Source organism: Myotis daubentonii, chromosome 3 (genome assembly GCF_963259705.1).
Source record: "Myotis daubentonii chromosome 3, mMyoDau2.1, whole genome shotgun sequence".
In the NCBI taxonomy this organism is placed as follows: domain Eukaryota; kingdom Metazoa; phylum Chordata; class Mammalia; order Chiroptera; family Vespertilionidae; genus Myotis; species Myotis daubentonii.
In genome coordinates this window covers 43,628,899-43,650,672 of record NC_081842.1, presented here as the reverse complement: position 1 = coordinate 43,650,672, position 21,774 = coordinate 43,628,899, and the positions used below count along the sequence as shown (strand labels likewise).

The following is a 21,774-nucleotide window of genomic DNA, read 5'->3' as shown; positions in this document are numbered from 1 at the left end:
CTTCCCTAAAATCTCTCAAACAGCAGCTGGCCTCAGCATGCCCATACCTCTTGCTAAGTGGTCCCAGGCCCCGCACTAGCAGCACCCTGCCTTGGTGCACAGGTTGGAATGGGCACTTCCAAGCCCAACACAAGTAGTGCCATCTGTAGGTCACACTGTAGCTTGTGCCAGCTGGCCCCAGGCAAAGCACAGGCAGTGGTTGACTTTGCACCTCCCAGGAGCCCTTGAGACAGTGCACCCTGTGTTCAGCTTCAGACTATAGCAGATTACAACCCCACCATATCCAGGAGCAACACACTCAAGGGTTGGACTGGGTGAGCACCAAAGCCCCACTGAAGGAAGTCCTGCTCCATGGACTTGCTTGGACTTGCACAGCAGTTATTTCACTGTAGTAGCAGCTGTCCTCACAGCCAATTGGTCTGGGGGGTCAATCCCTCTCAGTGATGCCAACAGTAATCAAAGCTCAACTACCACAGGACAGTACACATAGCCACAGACAGGCAAACCTACAGTGTCCAGCTCAGGTGACTGGGGAAGCTGAGCCATTGGGAACTAGAGGATACCTACTATACAAGGCCACTCTACCAACTCCAGAAGACAAAGCATATCTACCTCATATATAGAAACAAACACAGGGAAGCAGCCAAAATGTGAAGACAAAGAAACAGGTCGAAAATGAAAGAACAGAAGAAATCTCCAGAAAAAGAACTAAATTAAATAGAAGCAAGGAAACTGCCAGTGACAGATTTCAAAACAATGGTTATAAGGATGCTCAAGGAACTTAATGAGGACTTCAAGGAACTTAATGAGAACATCAATGACATCAAAAAGGACCAGTTAGCCCTAACCCAGTGACGGTGAACCTTTTGAGCTTGGCGTGTCAGCATTTTGAAAAACCCTAACTTAACTTTGGTGCCGTGTCACATATAGAAATTTTTTGATATTTGCAACCATAGTAAAACAAAGATTTATATTTTTGATATTTATTTTATATATTTAAGTGCCATTTAATAAAGAAAACTCAACCAAAAATATGAGTTCGCGTGTCACCTCTGACACGCGTGTCATAGGTTCGCCATCACTGGCCTAACCAGTTTGGCTCAGTGGATAGAGTGTCGGCCTGCGGACTGAAAGGTCCCAGGTTCAATTCCGGTCAAGGGCATGTACCTTGGTTGCGGGCACATCCCCAGTAGGAGGTGTGCAGGAAGCAGCTGATTGATGTTTCTCTCTCATCAATGTTTCTAACTCTCTATCCCTCTCTCTTCCTCTCTGTAAAAAATCAATAAAAATACATTTAAAAAAAAACAAAAACAAAAAACACCAAAAAGGACCAGTTAGAAATGAAGGATACCCTAACTGAATTAAAAAATAATTTACAGGGATTTAACAGTAGAGTAGAGGATTACAAGAATCAAATCATCGATTTGGAATATGAGGAAGCAAAAAACACCCAATCAGGAGAGCAAGAAGAAAAAAGAATAAAAAAATATAAAGACAGTATAAGGAGTCTCTGGGACAACTTCAAGCATACCAACATTCACATCCTGGGGGTGCCAGAAGGAGAAGAGAGGAAACAACAAATTCAAAACCTATTTGAAAAAATAATGACAGAAAACTTTCATTACCTGGTGAAAAAAAATAGACATACAAGTCCAGGAAGCACAGAGAGTTCCAAGCAAGATGAACCCAGAGGCCCACACCAAGACACATCATAATTAAAATGCCAAAGGTTAAAGACAAAGAGAGAATCTTAAAAGCAGCAAGAGAAAAACAGTTACCTGTAAGGGAGCACCATACGAGTGTCAGCTAATTTCTCAACGTTGTAGGCCAGAAGAGAGTGATAAGAAATAATCAAAGTGGTGAAAAGCAAAAACGTACAACCAAGATTACTCTACCCAGAAAAGCTATCATTTAGAATTTAAGGTCAGATAAAGAGTTTCAGAAACAAGAAAAAGCTAAAGGACCTCATCTCCACCAAACCAGTATTACATAAAGAGTCTTCTTTAAGAAGAAGGTCAAAAATATGAATAATAAAATGGCAATAAATACGTATCTATCAACAACTGAATCTAAAAATCAAAATAAACGAACAAGGAGTCTAATGAACAAAATAAACTGGTGAATAAAATTGAACCAGAGACCTGGAAACATGGAACAGACTGACAAATCTCAGAGGGAAGATTGTGTGTGTGTGTGTGTGTGTGTGTGTGTGTGTGTGTGTGTGGCGGGGGGCGGGGGGGGAGGATTCACCAAAGAACTTATATGCATACATGCATTTCCCATGGACATAAACAATAAATAGGGTGGTGAACGCCTGGGACAGGGTGGGATTTAGGTGGAGTGATGCAATGGGGGGGTGGGGGGGCGGTGCAATGGGGGGGACATCTGTAATGCTCTCAACAATAAAAAGTTTTTTTTAAAGTAACAGCAATATTAACTAATATAAAAATAGAAATAAAAGTCATGTGAGAAAAATGAAAGATACAATTCACAAAGAAAGTAGTTCCCATCCTATAATAAAGAGTTGGCTATTACCCTAAAAGTAGTATACGGAAAGAAGTAATAAAGACCAAGGCCCAACTCACTCAGAGCTGTGGGATCAGTGGGCATTTCTGTTGGGGAAACTTTGCATCATTATCTTTTAGAAAACACAACCAAGGATCTGAAATAGATTTATACATTAAAAAATAGAAGCTAAAACCTTCAAGGGAAGTCTTAAGCAAGTTTGTAAAAGATCAAGAAGACTGAGTTAAAGAATTGTCAGCAGATGCAGGGTATATTTCACAAACATGTACTTCCACAAAGTTCCTTTACAAAGTCTTTATATCGCTAATTCAGAAAAGGATAACATCATTTCAAAAGTCTGAGAAACTTTTTAATACAGATAGTGCTCATAAGATAAATTATGGAGCTTGTTTTTTCTTTATATAGAAGGATGATGAGGCACATTGCAAGGCTGCAGATGTTCTTTAGTATCAGAGGACGAGCTATTTGAATATCACTGGTCGCGATAACGTTATCAAAACATAATACAAATCTCAAAAGTGACATGAGTTTAGTATTTCAACTCACTTAATAAAACATTTTTTTAAAATCTACCAAGTAGGAGGCATTGTACTGGGCATAAAGATGACCAAGACATGGCTTCTGCCCTTAAAAAGCTCACAATCTAGATCAGCACTGTCCAACAGAACTTTCTGCAAAGATAGAAATAGTTTGCATCTCTGCTGTTCACTATAGTAACCACTAGCTACATGTGGAGTACTGAGCACTTGAAATGTGTCTTGTACAACTGAGGAATTGAATTTTTAATTCTTGTTTAATTGTAATTAATGTAAATTTAAAATGCCACATGTGGCTAGTGGTTCCCATTCGACAGTGCAGATATTGATATATACTAGTATACTATAACTAATCTAGTAGTGTAATCAATACCATAAAATGATCACTAATATATACGTACCTCATTTAGTATGCTTTCCAATGTTGGAGGAGTATCAACTTGAGGAATATCAAACTCCTTGTCATCAATCTAAATAGAGAAAAGAAATTAATGCTCACACAATGATGCTTTCCCTCTTACAATCACATGTTTTAATTAATTTTGAACCATTAATTAAGAGACACACATACTACCAAACTGATCACACAGAAAGCAACTCAATAAAAATCCATGGTAATAAGGATCAGGTCAAAAGACTACAGAATTGTTTCCTTTCCCATCCACCTATCAGTGATTATAAAGACAAATATGCACTGACTACACCATCCGGACAGCCCTTTCCAGAAAGCTTCTGTTGAAGGACTTTGGCATCTGCTTTCTTAGATATGACAAAACAGCATGTTTTATGACAATCCCTAATTTTCTAAGTTTAGACATAAGTCATATAAGCTATATATACAAAGGTCTGACATTGCATTTGTTAGTCATTTCATAAATGATGGTGAGATTAACTAGGTCAAACAATTTGTCATTAAATATTCTCATGGGGGGGTGGGAATTACTATGTAAGAATTCTAAACCTACCACTAGCTCTATGATCTTAAGTCATTTAATATAGTGGCACTTCAGTTTCTTTTATAAAATGGATTGTCAGAGTATTGTAAAGCTCAAATGAGAACATGTAATAAAGTATTTCATAAACTAAAATGAACTATACAAATGAAGAGTGATAGTATCTCATAAAACTGTATACAGACTCTTATTAATCCATGCAAAAATGATAGATTTAAAGTCTTCGATTATAAAGTACAGTCTAATCAACATTCCTGTCGAATTCATCACTTAACAAAAGTTGAATTTTACCAGATCATTTTTGAACTCCAGTTCCTTGTCCAGATCTATGTAGGAGAATTTCGAAAGTGAAGCTTCTAGACTGAAAGGTTTATTCAGTTCTTCTTCAGTAGTCTTGGCACAGAGGCTCTGTTCCACATTTTCATGGTCTGGTTCATTTTCCATATTTACTTTTAAGAATTGTATTCAGTCAATCCAAGCAAGTTATTGTTTGTTTGTTTTTTTGGCCTTAAATCATGATGACCTAAATGATGATCTCTTTTCAAAAAAGAAAATAATATGTTGTTTAGATTTCCTCAACTGGACATTCTGAAGACTTACTTGGTCAGACTTTTGGGAAACTTAATCATCTGATTATAGGCAAAGGGAAATCAAAACTGGGATATGAGGTATGATATGGAGCTGGGTTTCTATGGGAGCATAAAGGAAGAACATCTAACTCAGGAAGCTAGGAAGGGACCCACCACCCGAAGTCGTAAGTCTGGTGATAGTGACAGACTTGGGATAAATGCCGTCACCAGGCCTGGTATTAATTAGATTTATGTTCCTAAGAGCATAAGGACAAACTGTTGCCAAAAGCTACAATTAACCCTTTCATCACATTCTTAAACCTCAGAGTAGATCTCTAATTCCTCTGTAGATAAGCATATAGACCAAGTTTTTCACTGGCATCTATACAGGGCCACAGATCCCTCAGAGAGCCTTGGGTAGACACAAAGAGCCCAAAATGAATAGCTAGTCACTTAATATGATACTAGTAAATTGAAGGGTTAAGATCTATCAGTGTAGGTAACAATTTTGCTGAAATAAAATAATTCCACAACCAACTAGAGATTTCTAGAAAGAAAACCAGTCATACAGAAACATGGACATTTTCAGGGAAAACTGAAATACTTTAAAAAAAAAAAAGTGTGCACTTTTTTTTTTGTAGATTTCACAGCACTAAATAATACAATGCTATATCAAAAAGAAACAGATGGCCAGGCTGGCGTGGCTCAGTGGTTGAGCGTCAACCTATGAACCAGGAGGTCACAGTTCAATTCCCAGACAGGGCACATGCCTGGGTTGCGGGCTTAATCCCCAGTAGGGGGCGTGCAGGAGACAGGCAATCAATGATTCTTGCTCATCACTGATGTTTCTATCTCTCTCTCTCCCTCTCTGAAATCAATAAAAATATTTTTTTTAAAAAAGAAACAGATAATTTTGTTTATTCACAAAATTGTCTAGCACGCAATTATCTGCAAAATTTCTAGAAAACTAAAAATATAGCCAGGTGTAGAGATTAAATTTACTTTTAAATGTTTTTAGTTTATGTTATAACTAGGGGCCCGGTGCACGAATTTCGTGCACTGGGTGTGTGTGGGGGGGGGGGGTGTCCCTCAGCCCAGCCTGCCCCCTCTCACATACTGGGAGCCCTCAGGCGTTGACCCCCATCACCCTCCAATCGCAGGATCGGCCCCTTGCCCAGGCCTGACGCCTCTGGCCTAGGCGTCCGGCCCGAGCAGCGGGGACCCGCAGCTGCAGCGGCCCCACGATCGTGGGCTTCGCTTTAGGCCCAGGCAAGGGGCCCCTAGCTCCCGGGACTGCCAGCTTCGACTGTGCCCAGCTCCCATCGCTGGCTCCACCCCTACTTCCTGCTATCACTGGCCAGGGCAGCAAAGGCACCTGATTCTCCGATCATGGCTGGGGGGCAGGGCAAAGGCGGCCCCAGGGCCGCCTTTGCCCTGCCCCCCAGCTCTTAGCTCCCCCCTGGGTTTCCGATCACTGTCAGTGGCAGGGGGCTTCTTCCTGCTTTCCCTTTCGCCTCCCTGCATTGTGCCTACATATGCAAATTAACCGCCATCTTGTTGGCAGTTAACTGCCAATCTTAGTTGGCAGTTAATTTGCATATAGCCCTGATTAGCCAATGAAAAGGGTAGCTCGTACGCCAATTACCATTTTTCTCTTTTATTAGTGTTGATTAGACTCCAATTGACCAAACTTTTAAAAATCCATCACTTAGCTCTACCTGCTTAGAATAAAGAAATAAAAATATGAAAGCAGAAACAATGCCATAGTAATAATGATAATAAAAACAACTCTCCCCACCAAACTCCTCTTACTCTTACTCTTGCCTTCACGTTAGTGAAGTAAGGCAAAAGAAAAAAAAAAAAAGAGCTGACAACTGCTGAGCCATTGAAAGAGCTAATTTTTTAAAGGGAATAGAGCATGTTGGTTTTTTTTAAATACATAACATGCCCAAAATACAAAATGTTATCTAACTGGGCTCATTTTTTTGTTTAATTAGGCTCATTTTTTATTTTCTTTATTTTATTTTTTCCATCACCATTAATTCCCCATGTTCCCATACTTACAATTAATTTCACTTCCTTCAGTGTTTCAGTTTTGTCACACTAAAAAAATTAATATCTACTATGTGTATGACTCATGAAGACTGTTTTTTTAAGGGCTGAAACCAATTTTTTCTAGCTAGTACATTTGGCATATTATCAAATACAGACTAATTTCTTTCACATGCCACAGAAGATAGACTCTAAGGCTTTTATGAAACACATGCTATTAAATATATTCCTAAAAGACATAATTGAGGGTACTCTGTATCTGGCAACATTAGAAAGTATCCTTCCAATCTCAGTTACTAAATGTACTGCTTCTTTTGCAATGAGCCAAATATGGTAGCAATATTAGCAATATTATATGCCTTTCTTCAAAGAAAACTGAGCTAGCTCATGAAAAGTTACTCCTTAATAAAGTTCACTCTTGTTTGTACCACTTAGCAAAAATTATTACAATTAGTCAAAGAATGTTTGCAAACATGCACAATTAAAGTTATATTCAGTGATTCCTCAGGAAAGTTACTGAGATTTATTCATGTGTATACTAGAGGCCCAGTGCACAAAATTCGTACACAGGAGGGATGGGGGTCCCTCAGCCTGGCCTGCACACTCTTGCAATCCAGGACTGCTGGCTCCTAATCGCTCGCCTGCCTGCCTGATCACCCCTAACCACTCGCCTGCCTGCTTGATCGCCACTAACCACTCACCTGCCTGCCTGATCACCCCTAACCACTCTGCCTGCCTGCCTGATTGCCCCTAGCTGCTCAGCTGATTGCCTGCCTGATCGCCCCTAACCGCTTGCCTGATCACCCCTAACCACTCTGCTTGGCTGACTGATTGCCCCTAACCACTCGCCAGCCTGCCTGATCACCCCTAACCACTCTGCCTGCCTGATCGCAACTGCTCACCTGTCTGCCTGAACTCCCCTAACCACTTGCCTGACTGCCTGATCACCTCTAACCACTCACCTACCTGCCTGATCGCCCCTAACCGCCTCTGCCTCAACCCCAACCCCCACCGCCACAGCTTCATCTGGAAGGACGTCCAGAATGACATCGGAAGGTCATTCAGCTGTCGGTCTAATTAGCATATTATGCTTTTAGTATTATAAAAACCCGCACTTAAATAGTAGAAAAGACCATAGAGAAAAAAAGAAAGCTTTTATATAAATTATCAATAACCTATAATGTTTCATTCTTTGCATTTGTCTTTCTAAAATAACTGAGAAAAGAGAACAACTTTTTTCTAGCTCTTTTTATATCTCCTATCTGGAATTAGAGGCTCACAGAACTGCTCAGTCAGCATCTCTGAACACCAATAAAAGAACATCGTCCTGCCATGCTACCCTACTTCATTTCCAACCTTCACCTCACTGAGCTCTGGTGATTGATGTGATGTGGTAGCAAAGTGAAAAGAACACAAGTCAAAGGGTCAATTAAAATCAGGCTTGAATCTAGACTTTACCAGTTCCTATTGGTAACCTTGGTCAATCTGTCTATCCTTTTGGAGCCTGTCTATTTCTACATATGTAAGATGAACTTTACTGAGGCTCTTTGTGTTCTTTACACAGAGCAGCACCCCTTGTTCTGGAAAGGGCTCCTTCAAACCACGTGGTTCTTGTGGAGGCTGCCAATCAAAAATCTCAGAGGAAAGGCGTGGGAGGGTAGGTGGGTGGATGGGATAAGATCAACCAAAGAACTTGTATGCATATATGCATAACCCATGGACACAGACAATAGGAGGTGAAGGCCTGGAGCAGAGCAGGCTAGAAGGGATCAATGGGGGGTTGGGGGGGGGTTGGCATTTGTAATACTTTCAATAAAGATTTAATTTAAAAAATTAAAATAAAATAAAAAATTTTAAATCCCCTAGTAATAGAGATTGCCTAAAGTAACCAGAGTCCTCACCAGGATTCATTAAAATGGAACTGGTGAGAAAGATCCATTGCCATTGTTCTCTAAACCAGTGGTTCTCAACCTTCTGGCCCTTTAAATACAGTTCCTCATGTTGTGACTCAACCATAAAATTATGTTCGTTGCTACTTCATAACTGTAATGTTGCTACTGTTATGAATCGTAATGTAAATATCTGATATGCAGGATGGTCTTAGGCGACCCCTGTGAAAGGGTCATTCAACCACCAAAGGGGTCGCGATCCACAGGTTGAGAACCGCTGCTTTAAACAATGAGTAATAAGGCTGGGCAGCACCTCTCCCTGCCTCACCCTATTCTGCAGAAAAGGAGATCATTTATCCAGTACATATCAACCAAACACCTACTATGCATTTGTTACTGGAAATCTACCTCTACAGACACAATTTACATTCTAGGTTCAGATTCTCTAGCAAGAATTAAATCAACCCACAAACACAAGCAAGAAAGAAGAGGAAAGAGTGTCCTGATATCATTCAAGTCGCAAGTTTCCGATTTTCTATGAAGTTAGCTCTGGAAGTTTGGATACATAAGCCAAAATACTCTCCCAATTTTCTTTTTTTGGTCACTTACAATTGAGAGTCCTGACTCCTAGGAATGCAACTACCTATTTTGCAAGAATAAATGATACAGTGACTATAAAACATTTAAAATAATGCTTGGACACAGAATAGGCTTTCAAGAAATATTAGCTATTATCATTTAAAATTTCCTCAAAAATCTCCAAATTCTTTTAAAGTTAAAGACCCTGAAACAAGAGCCAGTATTTTGTTATGATGTAGCCCACACTAAGCTATCAAAAGAATACCTTATCAGAAGGATATGCTTCTAATATAATATTAGAAGTTTATTCATGAGATGGTTGTGGGGTTTTGCCTAAGACTAGCACAGCCTCCAGCAAAGTGACACGCACACTTAATAAAAACTTAATTATGATAAGTATCTTATACTACTAACTCATTCTAAAATTATGCCTTTTTTTACATCAACGTCCTCTTTTGTCACTAACCAGCAGTTTTTCCTTTCTTTATGTCAATAAATGTTTCCAGCCCAAATACTAGTAGAACTGCTGAATCAAAAGATCACAATGCTCATTTTTTTAAAAAAAGAGTTCACCAAAGAAGCTTCTATAAACTTTTTAGAAACTGAGTGTGCCTGAACCTACATGTCATAGGCAGAATAACAGTGCCCAGTGATGCCCTTTCTAATCCCCAGAACCTCTGACTGTTACGTGTCAAAAGGGATCAGCAGTTTTGATTAAATTCGGATTTTGAGTTGGGATATTTTCCTGGATTATCTGGTGGGCCCAATGGAATCACAAGGGTCTTTAGCAGTGGAAAGGGAGGCAGAAGAATGTCAGAGGACGAGATGTGACAACAGAAGATGCTATATTGTAGGCTTTGAAGATGAAGGAAGGGTGCCAGAAGACAAGGAATTCACTCAGTCTTTAGATGTTGCAAAAGACAAGTAGGGGATTCTCTCCTGGAGCCTCCAGAAGAACCCAGCCCTGCCACAGCTTGAATTTAGCCTACGAAGACTGGTGCTGGATTTGTGAATCACAGAACTGGACAGTAATAAATCTATGTTTTAAGCTACTAAATTTGTGGCAATTTGTCACATTAACAATAAGGAACAAATATACTAATAAATTTCAATTATTTGTTAGTAACATCTTCAACATTCTGAAATACTAACCCCTCCCTTGTTACTTGGTGTTGCCCAAATATTCATTGAGCAAGCTTTTCATTTCAATATGCAGAACAATGGTGAAATGCTTAATATATGACACTTAATATTACACACTTGATGCTGATACTGTCTTCAGAAAACACTTAAGTGCTATCTCAGTGCAGAGGTTGGCAATAAACTACTGATAATTTCCTCTTGAAATACAATTCTACAACTAGTTCTTCACCTAATCATTGGGTAATCTAGTGTTTTTATCATTCTTAAGGCAATGCAATGCCAGACAGTTTCTGCAGACAACATGACAGGTAACCTCAATTGTCCTAGTCTCTCCCAGAACGAAGTCAAATTAATATGACAGGAAATGTATATCACAGAATCATGATCTCATGATCACCCAGTATGTTGTCCTCTTCTCAATGCTGATAAACTAATATTTTAATAGTTCAGACTTAAAATTATCTGACACCTTGGGAGCTCATACAACTTAACAAAAGGAAGATAAACAATCTAATCAAAAATGGGCAAAGGACCTAAATAGACACTTTTCGAAAGTGGACATACAGAAAGCCAAGAGACATATGAAAAAATGCTCAAAGTCACTAATCATCGAAGAGATGCAAATCAAAATGACAATGAGGTACCATCTCACACCTGTCAGAATGGCTATCATCAACAAATCAACAAACCACAAGTGTTGGCAAGGATGTGGAGAAAAAGGAACTCTCATATACTGCTGGTGGGAATGCAGACTGGTGCAGCTGCTATGGAAAACAGTATGGAATTTCTTCAAAAAATTAAAAATGGAACTCTCATTTGACCCAGTAATCCCACTTCTAGGAATATATCCCAAGAAATCAGAAACACCAATCAGAAAGAATATATATACCCCTATGTTCATAGCAACACAATTTACAATAGCTAAGATTTAGAAACAGCCTAAGTGCCCATCAGCAGATGAGTGGATTAAAAAACAGTGGTACATCTACACAATGGAATACTATGCTGCTGTAAAAAAGAAAGAACTCTTACCATTTGCAACAGCAAGGATGGACCTGGAGAGCATTATGCTAAGCGAAATAAGCCAGTCGGAGAAAGATAAATATCACATGCTCTAACTCATTTGTGGAATATAATGAAAAACATAAACTGATGAACAAAAATAGATGGAGACATAGAAGCATTGATCAGACAGTCAAACCTCAGAGAGAAGGCAAGTGAGGGTGGGAGGGGGGATGGTAAGAGATCAACCAAAGAACTTGTATGCATGCATATAAGCATAACCAATGGACACAGACAAGGGGGGGCGGGGGCTGGGCTGGGGGACAGGAGCAGGTGGGGAGAGGTCAATGGGGGAAAAAGGAGACATATGTAATACTTTCAAAAATAAAGAATTTAAATAAATAAATAAAATATTATCAGACATCTTGATAGTTCCTAAGGTTGTTCCCTCTTAATTAATAAGGTTCTTCCCAACTAATTAATAATAGATTCAAGGACCATTAAAAATATATATACATATAAATAATATAAACAGCAATGACCCCATTATGACATTGGCCAACTGAATAATAACTCTAGAATGTGACCTAGATTAGGACAGGTTAATGTGGAACTCTTTCAACAGTTTTGTTGTTGTTGTTGTTTGCTTGTTTTTTTACTTTGGCAAACATTCCCAACTGTTCTCAAGTGCCAGGATCCTAGAACTTTTCACATTACAGTGAAATCAAATCAAGTGTGTGGTTTTGTTTTTTTAATTTACTGTATCCCAGAAAACTATCACAAAACCATGATATGCAAACAAGTTTACATGCCAACTTTGTTTCTAGCTTTCCCAATCCAAGTTTTTTTCTTCCATTTACTTCTTTGTTTTGCTTTGTCTTCTTGTGGTTTTGTAAAAAAAAAATACAATAGAGGATTAACTTCTGTTAGTTTTCTACTATATTTCTGGGGTAAATGGACTCATTTTTTTTTTTCTCAATGTCTCCCCATTCACAATACAGACCAGGCAAAGAGCCTGAGTGAGGTGTATATGGGGTAAGTTTACTCTGCCTCCTATTTCTGTACAGTCAGTGTAAGAACACAGCCTGTGGTAAGCACCAGGAGGCCTAGACTCATTTTTAAGAGCTCCCCAATGCCTACAGGATAAAATTCCTAATTCTAAGCCTATGATTCCAGACATCACATGAGCTGGCCCTACTTTCCCTTACAACTAAACTCGCTATCTGAATTCAGTGCTTCAAGAATAGCTTCCACTTTCTCTCCATGTCTACTCACTCTACTTGACCTTCCCTTTCCTTTTCTTCTAAAATTTATCTAAGTTCCTTCTTTCCTTCCTCCTTCTGGACAACTTCCTTCCCCCAAGCATCCTCTAAATCCAGAATGCATATCTTCTTTAGAACAGTGCCATGTCACTTTCCTCATATTGATTCATTAGTTAACGTACCATGTGACTATGTCTTTTCTCCCTAGCTATACAATGAAAGTGGGACCATGCTTCTTTGTTTACTCCACATCACCGGGCTCACTGACTTGCATAGCTATGTAAACATTCAATAAATATTTGCTGATTAACACAGAAACTGGAAGATGGGAAAACACCTGTCTTACAAATTAAATACATGTTTTATTACCTGTAACTGCTATGCTTCAGAGGATACTGTCGCACAGATTATAGGAATCTATGCCTTAATAAGCCAAGTTATAACTGAGTTCTATCTTTATTTATTCAGCCTTATCAACTACTGCTGATCATATTCATCCTTCAGATAGCAGCTAAAACTTTGATTCCTAAAAGAACCTTTTTTGTCCTGCTCAACTACCAGGTAGACTAGGTTCCCTGTTAATATGTACTTATATTTTTCTCTTTTATTACACTAACTAGAGGCCTGATGCATGAAAATCATGCAAGAGTAGGCCTTCCTTCCCCTGGCTGCCGGCACCAGCTTCCCTCTGGCACCTGGGACCTGAGCTTCCCCAAGCTTCTCTCCGGCAGGCACCCAGGACCCAGGCTTCCCTGCAGCCGCCAGCAGGCAATCGGGACCTGGGCTTCCCTCACAGCCCTGGCTTCATCAGGAAGGTCGTCCAGAAGGATGTCCGGTCTAATTAGCATATTACACTTTTATTATATAGGATTATGTCACAATCATTTTTTCAGTGTCTGAACCACCATTCCCTTCCCTCTATTGGAATGCAGGTTCCAGGAGAGCAAAGATCTGTCTTTTTCACCATTGTATTTCCAATGCCTAATTCCAATGCCTAATCAACCCACCAATGCAGCCAGCCAGTCATCCCTACCCACCTTCCCTACATACTAGTAAACAGCCAAGCAACACTTCATTACTGGTTTCCAGAGCTTCAAATAGCAGTTCTGGTCATTTAAAATAAGATGTGGTTAGTTGTTCTACCCCAAAAAGTCTCCCACCTTGCAAGTTCTTTATATCTAGGTGAGATTTTTTTTTTTAAATCCATAACACTGATTTTATCTTTTAGTGAACATTTTGCTCATGTGTAACATGACACAAACTCCACAAATTCAGATGTTTCATGTTCTTTTACATTAATTCATCCTATAAGCCAAGATGAAAACAGTGAAAATGTATCATATATCCATTCAATTTACAGGAACTCATCTATTATCTTTAACAAAGAGAAAGAGAGAAAAAGAAATGATTCACAAAGAGCCAGGGACTCTGTATACTATTCCATTCAATAACTACGTGCTTCAGAGTGAGCCTGGGAGAGGAAATGGATTATCTGCTGTCCTTTGGTCAGTCTCAGTTTTTGCATGCACAAGCAATCAATTTCATCTGTGCTCAAAATAGCAAACAGCATGCTCTTCCAACATGGAGCAAAAACTGGCTGTGTTGGACTTCCTGAGAGATCCTATGTCAATCTCCAGCATGACTCTTTCCCAGGGTACTTTGAAGGTACTCAATTTTCAAGAGTACTCAGTTTCACCTTAGAAGCAGGCCCTGGGTTAGATGCAATGCTACTCTATACTGAGATGAGCTGCTTACCTGACCCCTGAGTTTCTTTCCAAGAATTGGCACATGTAGGTAACTACGACCCACAGTGCTTAGAGCTGTCACTATGAAAATGCCCAGAAGGCTGTTTCTTTTTCTCTTCTCTTGGTAAATGTCTAAATGAGAAGAGTGGTCATTTAAAACTTAGGAGGTACATACAGAACAACAAATATTAAAAAGAAAAGTGAAGGAAAGGAAGAGTGTTTGACATGGAACATTCTCAAAGAATTCATATGTTTGGGGCACAAAACTAGCCTAAACAAATTTAAGAAGATTTAAATCATACCAAGCATATTCTCCAACCACAACGCTTTGAAATCTGAAATCAAGTGCAAGAAGAAAGCTGGAAAACCCACAAATATGTGAACATTAAACAACATGTTACTGACCAATGACTAGGTCCAAGAATAATAAAAGAGGAGATCAAAAGATACATAGAGACAAATGAGAATGACAATACCATAGATCAAAATTTTTTGAATGCTGCAAAAGTGGTGGTAAGAGGGAAGTTTAGAGCATTACAGGCCTACCTCAAGAAAAATCTCAAACAACCTAACATTTCACCTTAAGAACTAGAAAAAGAACAAAACAATCCAAAAGTCAACAAAAGGAAGGAAAATAATAAAAATGAGGGCAGAATTAAACAAAATAGAGAACAAAAAGACAAAAGAAAAAAAATAATGCAATAAAGACCGGTTCTTTGAAAATATAAATAAAACTGACACCTCTAGCTAGATTTACTAAGGAAAAAAGAGAAAACACCCAAATAAACAACATCAGACATGAATAAGAAATTACAATGGACACTACAAAAATACAAAACACTACACAAGAATACTATTAAAAGCTATACACCACCAAAATTGATAACTTAGAAGAAATAAACAAGTTCTTAGAAATATATAACACTAGAGCAGTGGTTCTCAACCTTCTGGACCTTTAAATACAGTTCCTCATGTTGAGACCCAACCATAAAATTATTTTCGTTGCTACTTCATAACTGTCATGTTGCTACTGTTATGAATCGTAATGTAAATATCTGATATGCAGGATGGTCTTAGGTGACCCCTATGAAAGGGTGGCTCGACCGCCAAAGGGGTCGCGACCCACAGGTTGAGAACCGCTGCAGTAGAGGCCTGGTGCACAAATTTGTGTGCAGATGGGGTCCCTTGGAGTGGCCTGTGGGGACGGGCCTCAGCTTGCGCCCCCAGCCTCGCAGCCCCACAGCTTCACCTGGCAACCCATCAACACCTGGCGCCACCCTCTCACCTGCTCCACCATCCCACCACGCTCCACACCACCCCCTGGTTTTGGAAAAATAGGAAAGCCACATGCAAAAGAATGAAACGACTGCTATTTGACACCATACACAAAAATAAACTCAAAATGGATTAAAGACTTAAATATAAGACCTGAAACAATAAAATACATAGAAGAAGACATAGGTACTAAACTTATGGACCTTGGTCTCTGAGTAGATTTTATACTAGTAAACTTTACTCCAAAGACAAAAAAAAGAGGGGTGGACTAAAAAGCTTAGAGACAAAAAGAAACCTTCAACAAAACAAAAAGGCAACCAACCAAATGGAAAACCTCCTGTAAGGGGCTAATATCCAAAATATATAAAGAATTCATACAACTCAATGATAAAAATAAAACACACAAAAAAAATCCAACTAACCAGTTTGGCTCAGTGAACAGAGCATCGGCCTGTGGACTGAAGGGTCCCAGGTTTGATTCCAGTCAAGGGCATGTACCTTGGTTGTGGGCACATCCCCAGTAGGGAGTGTGCAGGAGGCAGCTGATCGATGTTTCTCTCTCATCGACCTTTCTAACTCTCTATCCCTCTCCCCTCTGTAAAAAATCAATAATATATTTTAAAAAATAAAATAAAATATAAGCAGAGAACCTGAACATTTTTCCCGAAAAGACATACAAATGGGCAAGGATACATGGAAAGATGTTCAACTCCACTAGCTATAAGGGAAAACAAATCAAAACCACAATGAGATGTCATCTCACAAATGTCAGAATGGCTATTATCAATAAGACAAGAAATAACAACTGTTGCAGAGGATGTGGAGAAAAAGGAACTCTCATACACTGCTATAAATTAGTACAGCCACTATGGAAAGCAATATGAAGATTTCCCCCAAAAATTAAAAATAGAACTACCATATGGCCCAGCAATCTCTTTTCTGTGTATCTACCTGAACATTTTGAAAACATCCTATATAATAAAAACCTAATATGCTAAGTGTCTGGTCAGCTGGTCAGCAGTTCAACCAATCAAAGCCTAATATGCTAATGATATGCTAAGGCTGCTCAACTGCTCACTATGACGTGCATTGACCACCAGGGGGCAGACGCTTTGACCAGTAGGTTAGCTTGCTGCTGGGGTCCAGCGGATCAGGACTGAGCAAGATGGGCTGGACACGCCCTGGAGCCCTCCCAGAGTCCCTCCCTGGCTGGCCAACCTCCTGCATCCCTCCCCGGCCCCTATCATGCACCACTGGGATCCCTCAGCCAGGCCTGCAGCCTCTCACAATCCAGGACTTTTCGGGGGATGTCGGAGAGCCGGATTCAGCCCGATCCCACAGGCCAGGCCGAGGGACCCCAATGGTGCGCGAATCTGTGCACCAGGCCTCTAGTTTATCCATAAAGATATACGAACCCCTATGTTCAATGCGGCGTTATACATGGTATACAAGATATGGAAAAAAACTAAGTGTTGTTCAATGAAAGACTGGATAAAGAAGATGTGGTACCTATACATAATAGAATACTACTCAGCCATAAGGATGAATTACTTCCATTTGCGACAACATGGATGGATCCTGAGAGTATCGTGCTAAGCAAAATAAGTTAGATGGAAAAAGACAAGAGCCATATGATTTCAATAATATGTGGGATATCAAACAGAAAGCAACAACAAACAAATAAACTCAGAAATACAGACAACAGAGGGTGGTTACCAGAGGGAAAAGGAGGTGGGGGAAGAATGAAGAGTGCAAAGGAGGTCAAATATATGGTGACAGAGGGAGACTAGACTGGGTGGTGACGTAATGCAATATATAGATGATGTATTATAAAACTACACACTTGAAATTTATACAGTGTAATTAACCAATGTCACCCAAATAAATTTAATTTAAAAAATAAATGACATTTTTAAAGAAGGAGCCTGGGCTAATGTGGCTCAGTTGGTCCCAACCACTTAAAGGTTCTGGATTTGATTTCCGGTCAGGGCACATAGCCAGTTTGCGGGTTCGATTCCCAGGCAGGGTGTGTATGGAAGGCAACCATTTGCTGTTTCTCTCTCACATCAATGTTTTCTCTCTCTCGCTCCACCCACCTTTTCCCTCTCTCTAGAACAGCTGTTCTCAACCTGTGAGTCGCAACCCCTTTGGGGGTCAAATGACCCTTTCACAGGAGTCGCCTAAGACCATCGGAAAACACATATATATAATTACATACTGTTTTTGTGATTAATCACTATGCTTTAATTATGTTCAATTTGTAACAATGAAATTGGGGGTCACCACAACATGAGGAACTGTATTAAAGGGTCGCAGCATTAGGAAGCTTGAGAACCACCACACTAGAATCAATGAAAAACATATCCTTGGGTGAGGATTTAAAAAAAGAGTGCCTCCCTAAACAGTTTGGCTCAGTGGATAGAGCATCGACCTGCGGACTCAAGGGTCCCAGGTACAATTCCGGTCAAGGGCATGTACCTTGGTTGTGGGCATATCCCCAGTAGGGGGTGTGCAGGAGGCAGCTGATCGATGTTTCTCAATGTTTCTAACTCTCTATTCCTCTCCCCTCCTCTCTGTAAATCAATAAAATATATTTTTAAAAAATAAAATAAAAAAAGAGTGCCTGAGACCTGCCTGCCTGCGTATGGTGCTAAATTACTACTATAAACTGTCAGACACAACTCTTTTTTTTTTTTTAACTTCTTATAGCCATTTTCAGGGACCTTAATGACTTCAATGTCTTTAAGGCTCGTAACATGGCCTTACTATAGCCAGCTTTCTCTAAATTTCTGCAGAACACACAGACACAACTCTTGATAGCCCCATTCTAGAAAACAAAAATCTAAATACCATTTAACAAATACAAAACAAGAAGAACTAAGTCTACAAATAGCTATTATGTATAAACCCTAACATTATTCATCAGCTTTATATCAATGTGTTTGAGGCAATAAGTAAAATGAATGAAAGAGAAAAAGTATCACTTCTTTCCAGCTTCTAAGAAGTCCCCCACTATTATGTTAATCTCAATCAAAGACTCACCCCAACCTCAGAGAACTCCTCCTAAGAAGCACATGAACCTTGTGTAAGCTGAAATATATTATTTTTTCTTCCTTCACTAAACTGGTCTGGGTGAAAAGTTAAATTCACAGAAGGTAGGATTCCACTCAATTGTAGACTGAGTAGATGGTGGCCTTCCCACTCATCTTAATTAACTACCAATTAACTGTCACCTCAGGTTGTCTTGGTAAGGTGTCAAGGAGGATGGATGTACAGGCACACTTATTTTTTAAAAGAGCAAGAGGAGGCTTCTTGCTCAACTGCAGAGGGAAAGACCAATTTGATTATGGTTAAAACATCCCAGTACCTGCACCACCTTCCCTCTGGAAAACTGCCCCTCCTTCACTCCCACCATGTAATTGGTGGTGCTGCCAATCAAATACCATATCTGCCTAGCCAGAAGAGTAGGCAGAGGACATTCTTGTGTCCAATTTGGCCATGCGGTGGTTTTGTAAATACTGAAGGTAGGAGTTTTCTCTTTACTCTGGGTGCTTGGAAACTGGAAAGATGTAACACAGGAGCTGTTATACAGAACGGAGATCATTCAAACATTAATTCAAAGTTCAATTAAGAACAGAACAGTTTAATCTTACAAACAGACACATATGACACCTGAAGCTGTGCGTCAAGATAACCTATCTAACCTCTAAAACTATAAAAAGATCAAAAGTTAAATATTCTTCATTAAGTTCAAAAGGCCTTACTTTTCATTCACATATATAACTGACATTTGATATCTCAACGGTTGAAATGTCTACGAAAAGAGTGAGATACAGCTAAAAATCATCAAGATGTCCCAATATTCTGAAAGACATAAAACATCCCTCCAGGCACAAACGGGATATATAAAGGATAATCAACATATTACTCTTAGAGCTCTGGAAACAATTTTTGCACATGGAACTATGTCTCTTTAACACATCAAGCCCAGTAGTTCAACCACAATCCTCCCCATCCGCATGCGTATCGTTATTCTACACTCTATGGAACAAGCCAGCTATCGCCAGAGGTTTCACTATCTATTCTTTGCTTAAATTTAACCACGAGCAAACCCATATCTTACACAAACATATGTAGATCCTCCATCCCCATTTGTATTAAATAGACTTCAAACACACACACCTGACATGCAATTATCTGACCATCACTGATATCTGTAGTAGAGCTGATGCCACAAATTAACATCCATGTTTGTTCGGCTTGGGTTTTTGGTTTTTGTAGGGGTACATTGCGGGGGGGGGGGGGGGAGGGTGTCAGGAGGGTATGGTAGAGGGTGGGCAATGCAGAGGGACACAAGCCTTCCCATCCATTCTAGGATTGGGAGGGTGTGGAGGATGCGGGCCTATTTGGAGAAGGCTCCAGGTGCTCCTGATTACCCATGCCAGGGAGCCTCTCTCGCTGGTCTTCCTCCATCCCACCCTTTAGGCCGCTGTTTCCCTCCTTCCCCAGGTACCACCTTGAGAAAACTAACCAGGACGCAGGAGTGGCCTCAAACGGTAGAGACCCACCGCTCCCCTGGCTGCCCTCCCTCTGGGGCACACCTTGCAGGCAGAGAGACTGGAACCAGAACCAGCCCCCCGGAGTGCGTATCAACCCTAAGAGGTGGACACCCCACCCAAGCCCCAGCCTCACACCTGGGGAGCACACTCATCCCAGTCCTCGAGGGATGGAGGAGCCCACGCCTGTGCCCCAGGCCCCACAGGCGGCTGCACACCTGTTCCGTCCCCGGGGAGGCGTGTAATCACCGGCCTCCTACTCTCACAGTCTGGGGGCGCGGGTGCACCTGTCTCTCCGTCTCCCATTCCTTCGCAACCAACAAGTGGAAACTGCCCGACCCAGTCCCAGGCCAAACGAAGGGCACACCCTTCCTCCCCGGTGTCAACCCCGCCCGGCCGGTGGGCCCCAGTCCAGTGAGCCGGTCAGGGGCCGCTCCGTCAGCCACCCCGAGGCCGCGCAGCTGTCAAGCGGGAAAAGGGCGGCAGCTCAGGGAGCAGACGGGCGTTCTCTCCCCGCCCGGGGTCCAGCCCCTCCCAGCACCGCCAGCCCACACTTTACCTGCGCCCGTAGCCTTTCCAGCCCAGGACCCCCGGCCACGAGACCCCGCCCCCTGCCCTAGCCTCACGCACGCGCAGTGCCTCCTATCCCTGCTGGCCACGCTTCCGCTTTCCTCCAGTACCCTCTCCTGGGCGGTCCCCTCCTCTACGCCACGCCCTCATTTAAAGGGCCAGAAACACACCGTCTCAGCCCATGGAGTTACCCGGTGATTTACATCTTTGGGAACGGGAGGATGGAAATATCAGAGGAGGAGTGCAGACCAATAAATAGCAGCCCCTGATCTAAGAGGAACCCTCTTCCAGCCCTCTGTGAATGAATTTAGTCTTTAAGAAAATGAACCTACTATCTTCAGCGATGCCAGAAAGGCAATTGATTCCCAGGCTTTTGGAGTTTGCAACCACTAATTTTTTCTTTCATTCTTCTTAAAGAGGAACATAGAATTGCCGGCTTTTTATTTTTCTAAATAAGGACAGTAAACACACACATTCACGCTAAAAACCAACTATTATTTTCTAATTTATGAACATTGCTTCGCAAAAAATACATCTTAACACCAAAAATATAGGAGACACACACTCTCAAATAAAAAATATATTTTAAATGGGTAAAAATATATATTGATTTCTCTCATTCCTTCTGAAGACGACAATTTTCAGGACAAACTCTTTTAGAGGCTCCACTCTGGATGGAAAAATTAAAAAACTAAAAATAAGAAAAGGCCACAGGCTAACCTGACAAGCTCAGAGTAGGCCTGCATGGCAGTCTTACAAACTCAAAGGCCTGAAGTAACCTCAAAGGATGGTCTGAAATTAAAACTTTAACCAAAAGCAGTTAAAGTGGTAGTCATGTCCTGGGCCTGTATCTTCCCTGACCAAGGTCAATCTTTACCTTAACTGAGCCTATTGTCTTTTTGCATCTAAGATAGCTGATCTGTGGAATGTCTGGGTAACTTGTAACTTCCCTTTCTCTGGACCCCTCAGGGCACAACCAAATGCCCCTGGGCGCCAGGATGGAGACCATAAATTCCTTCATTGTTATTGTTATCTTGTTAATTGTTGACTGTTGACTATCCCCGTACCTACCTAAGTAAAAGAAGTATGTGTCTATCATTTTAATTTTTATCCAATC

At 40.7% G+C, this 21,774-nt stretch overlaps 1 protein-coding gene, 1 non-coding gene and 1 pseudogene across 7 annotated transcripts in view; all 3 read right to left on the bottom strand.

Annotated features, from left to right (window-relative positions):
- The window catches only part of VPS8 (VPS8 subunit of CORVET complex), a 268,045-nt gene extending 247,286 nt beyond the window's left edge, over window positions 1-20,759 (bottom strand). For 2 of the 6 annotated variants that reach the window (XM_059687235.1, XM_059687236.1), the window contains exons 1-3: window positions 19,714-20,610; window positions 4,307-4,552; window positions 3,464-3,532 (exon numbers count right to left, since the gene is read on the bottom strand). In XM_059687235.1, coding sequence (XP_059543218.1) covers window positions 3,464-3,532; window positions 4,307-4,459 — 222 coding nt within the window. In that variant the 5' untranslated portion in view covers window positions 4,460-4,552; window positions 19,714-20,610. Of the gene's footprint in view, window positions 1-3,463; window positions 3,533-4,306; window positions 4,553-19,713; window positions 20,612-20,646 lie in introns of those variants that run through there. The other 4 variants (XM_059687232.1, XM_059687237.1, XM_059687234.1 and 1 more) reach the window with 4 other exon arrangements.
- Window positions 12,226-12,356, bottom strand: LOC132232211 (small nucleolar RNA SNORA51). The gene has a single exon (XR_009452349.1). It is a non-coding gene; the product is annotated as a small nucleolar RNA SNORA51 (small nucleolar RNA).
- LOC132232221 (small nucleolar RNA SNORA33) lies at window positions 18,233-18,350 on the bottom strand (annotated as a pseudogene).
- Window positions 20,760-21,774: the final 1,015 nt, after the last annotated feature.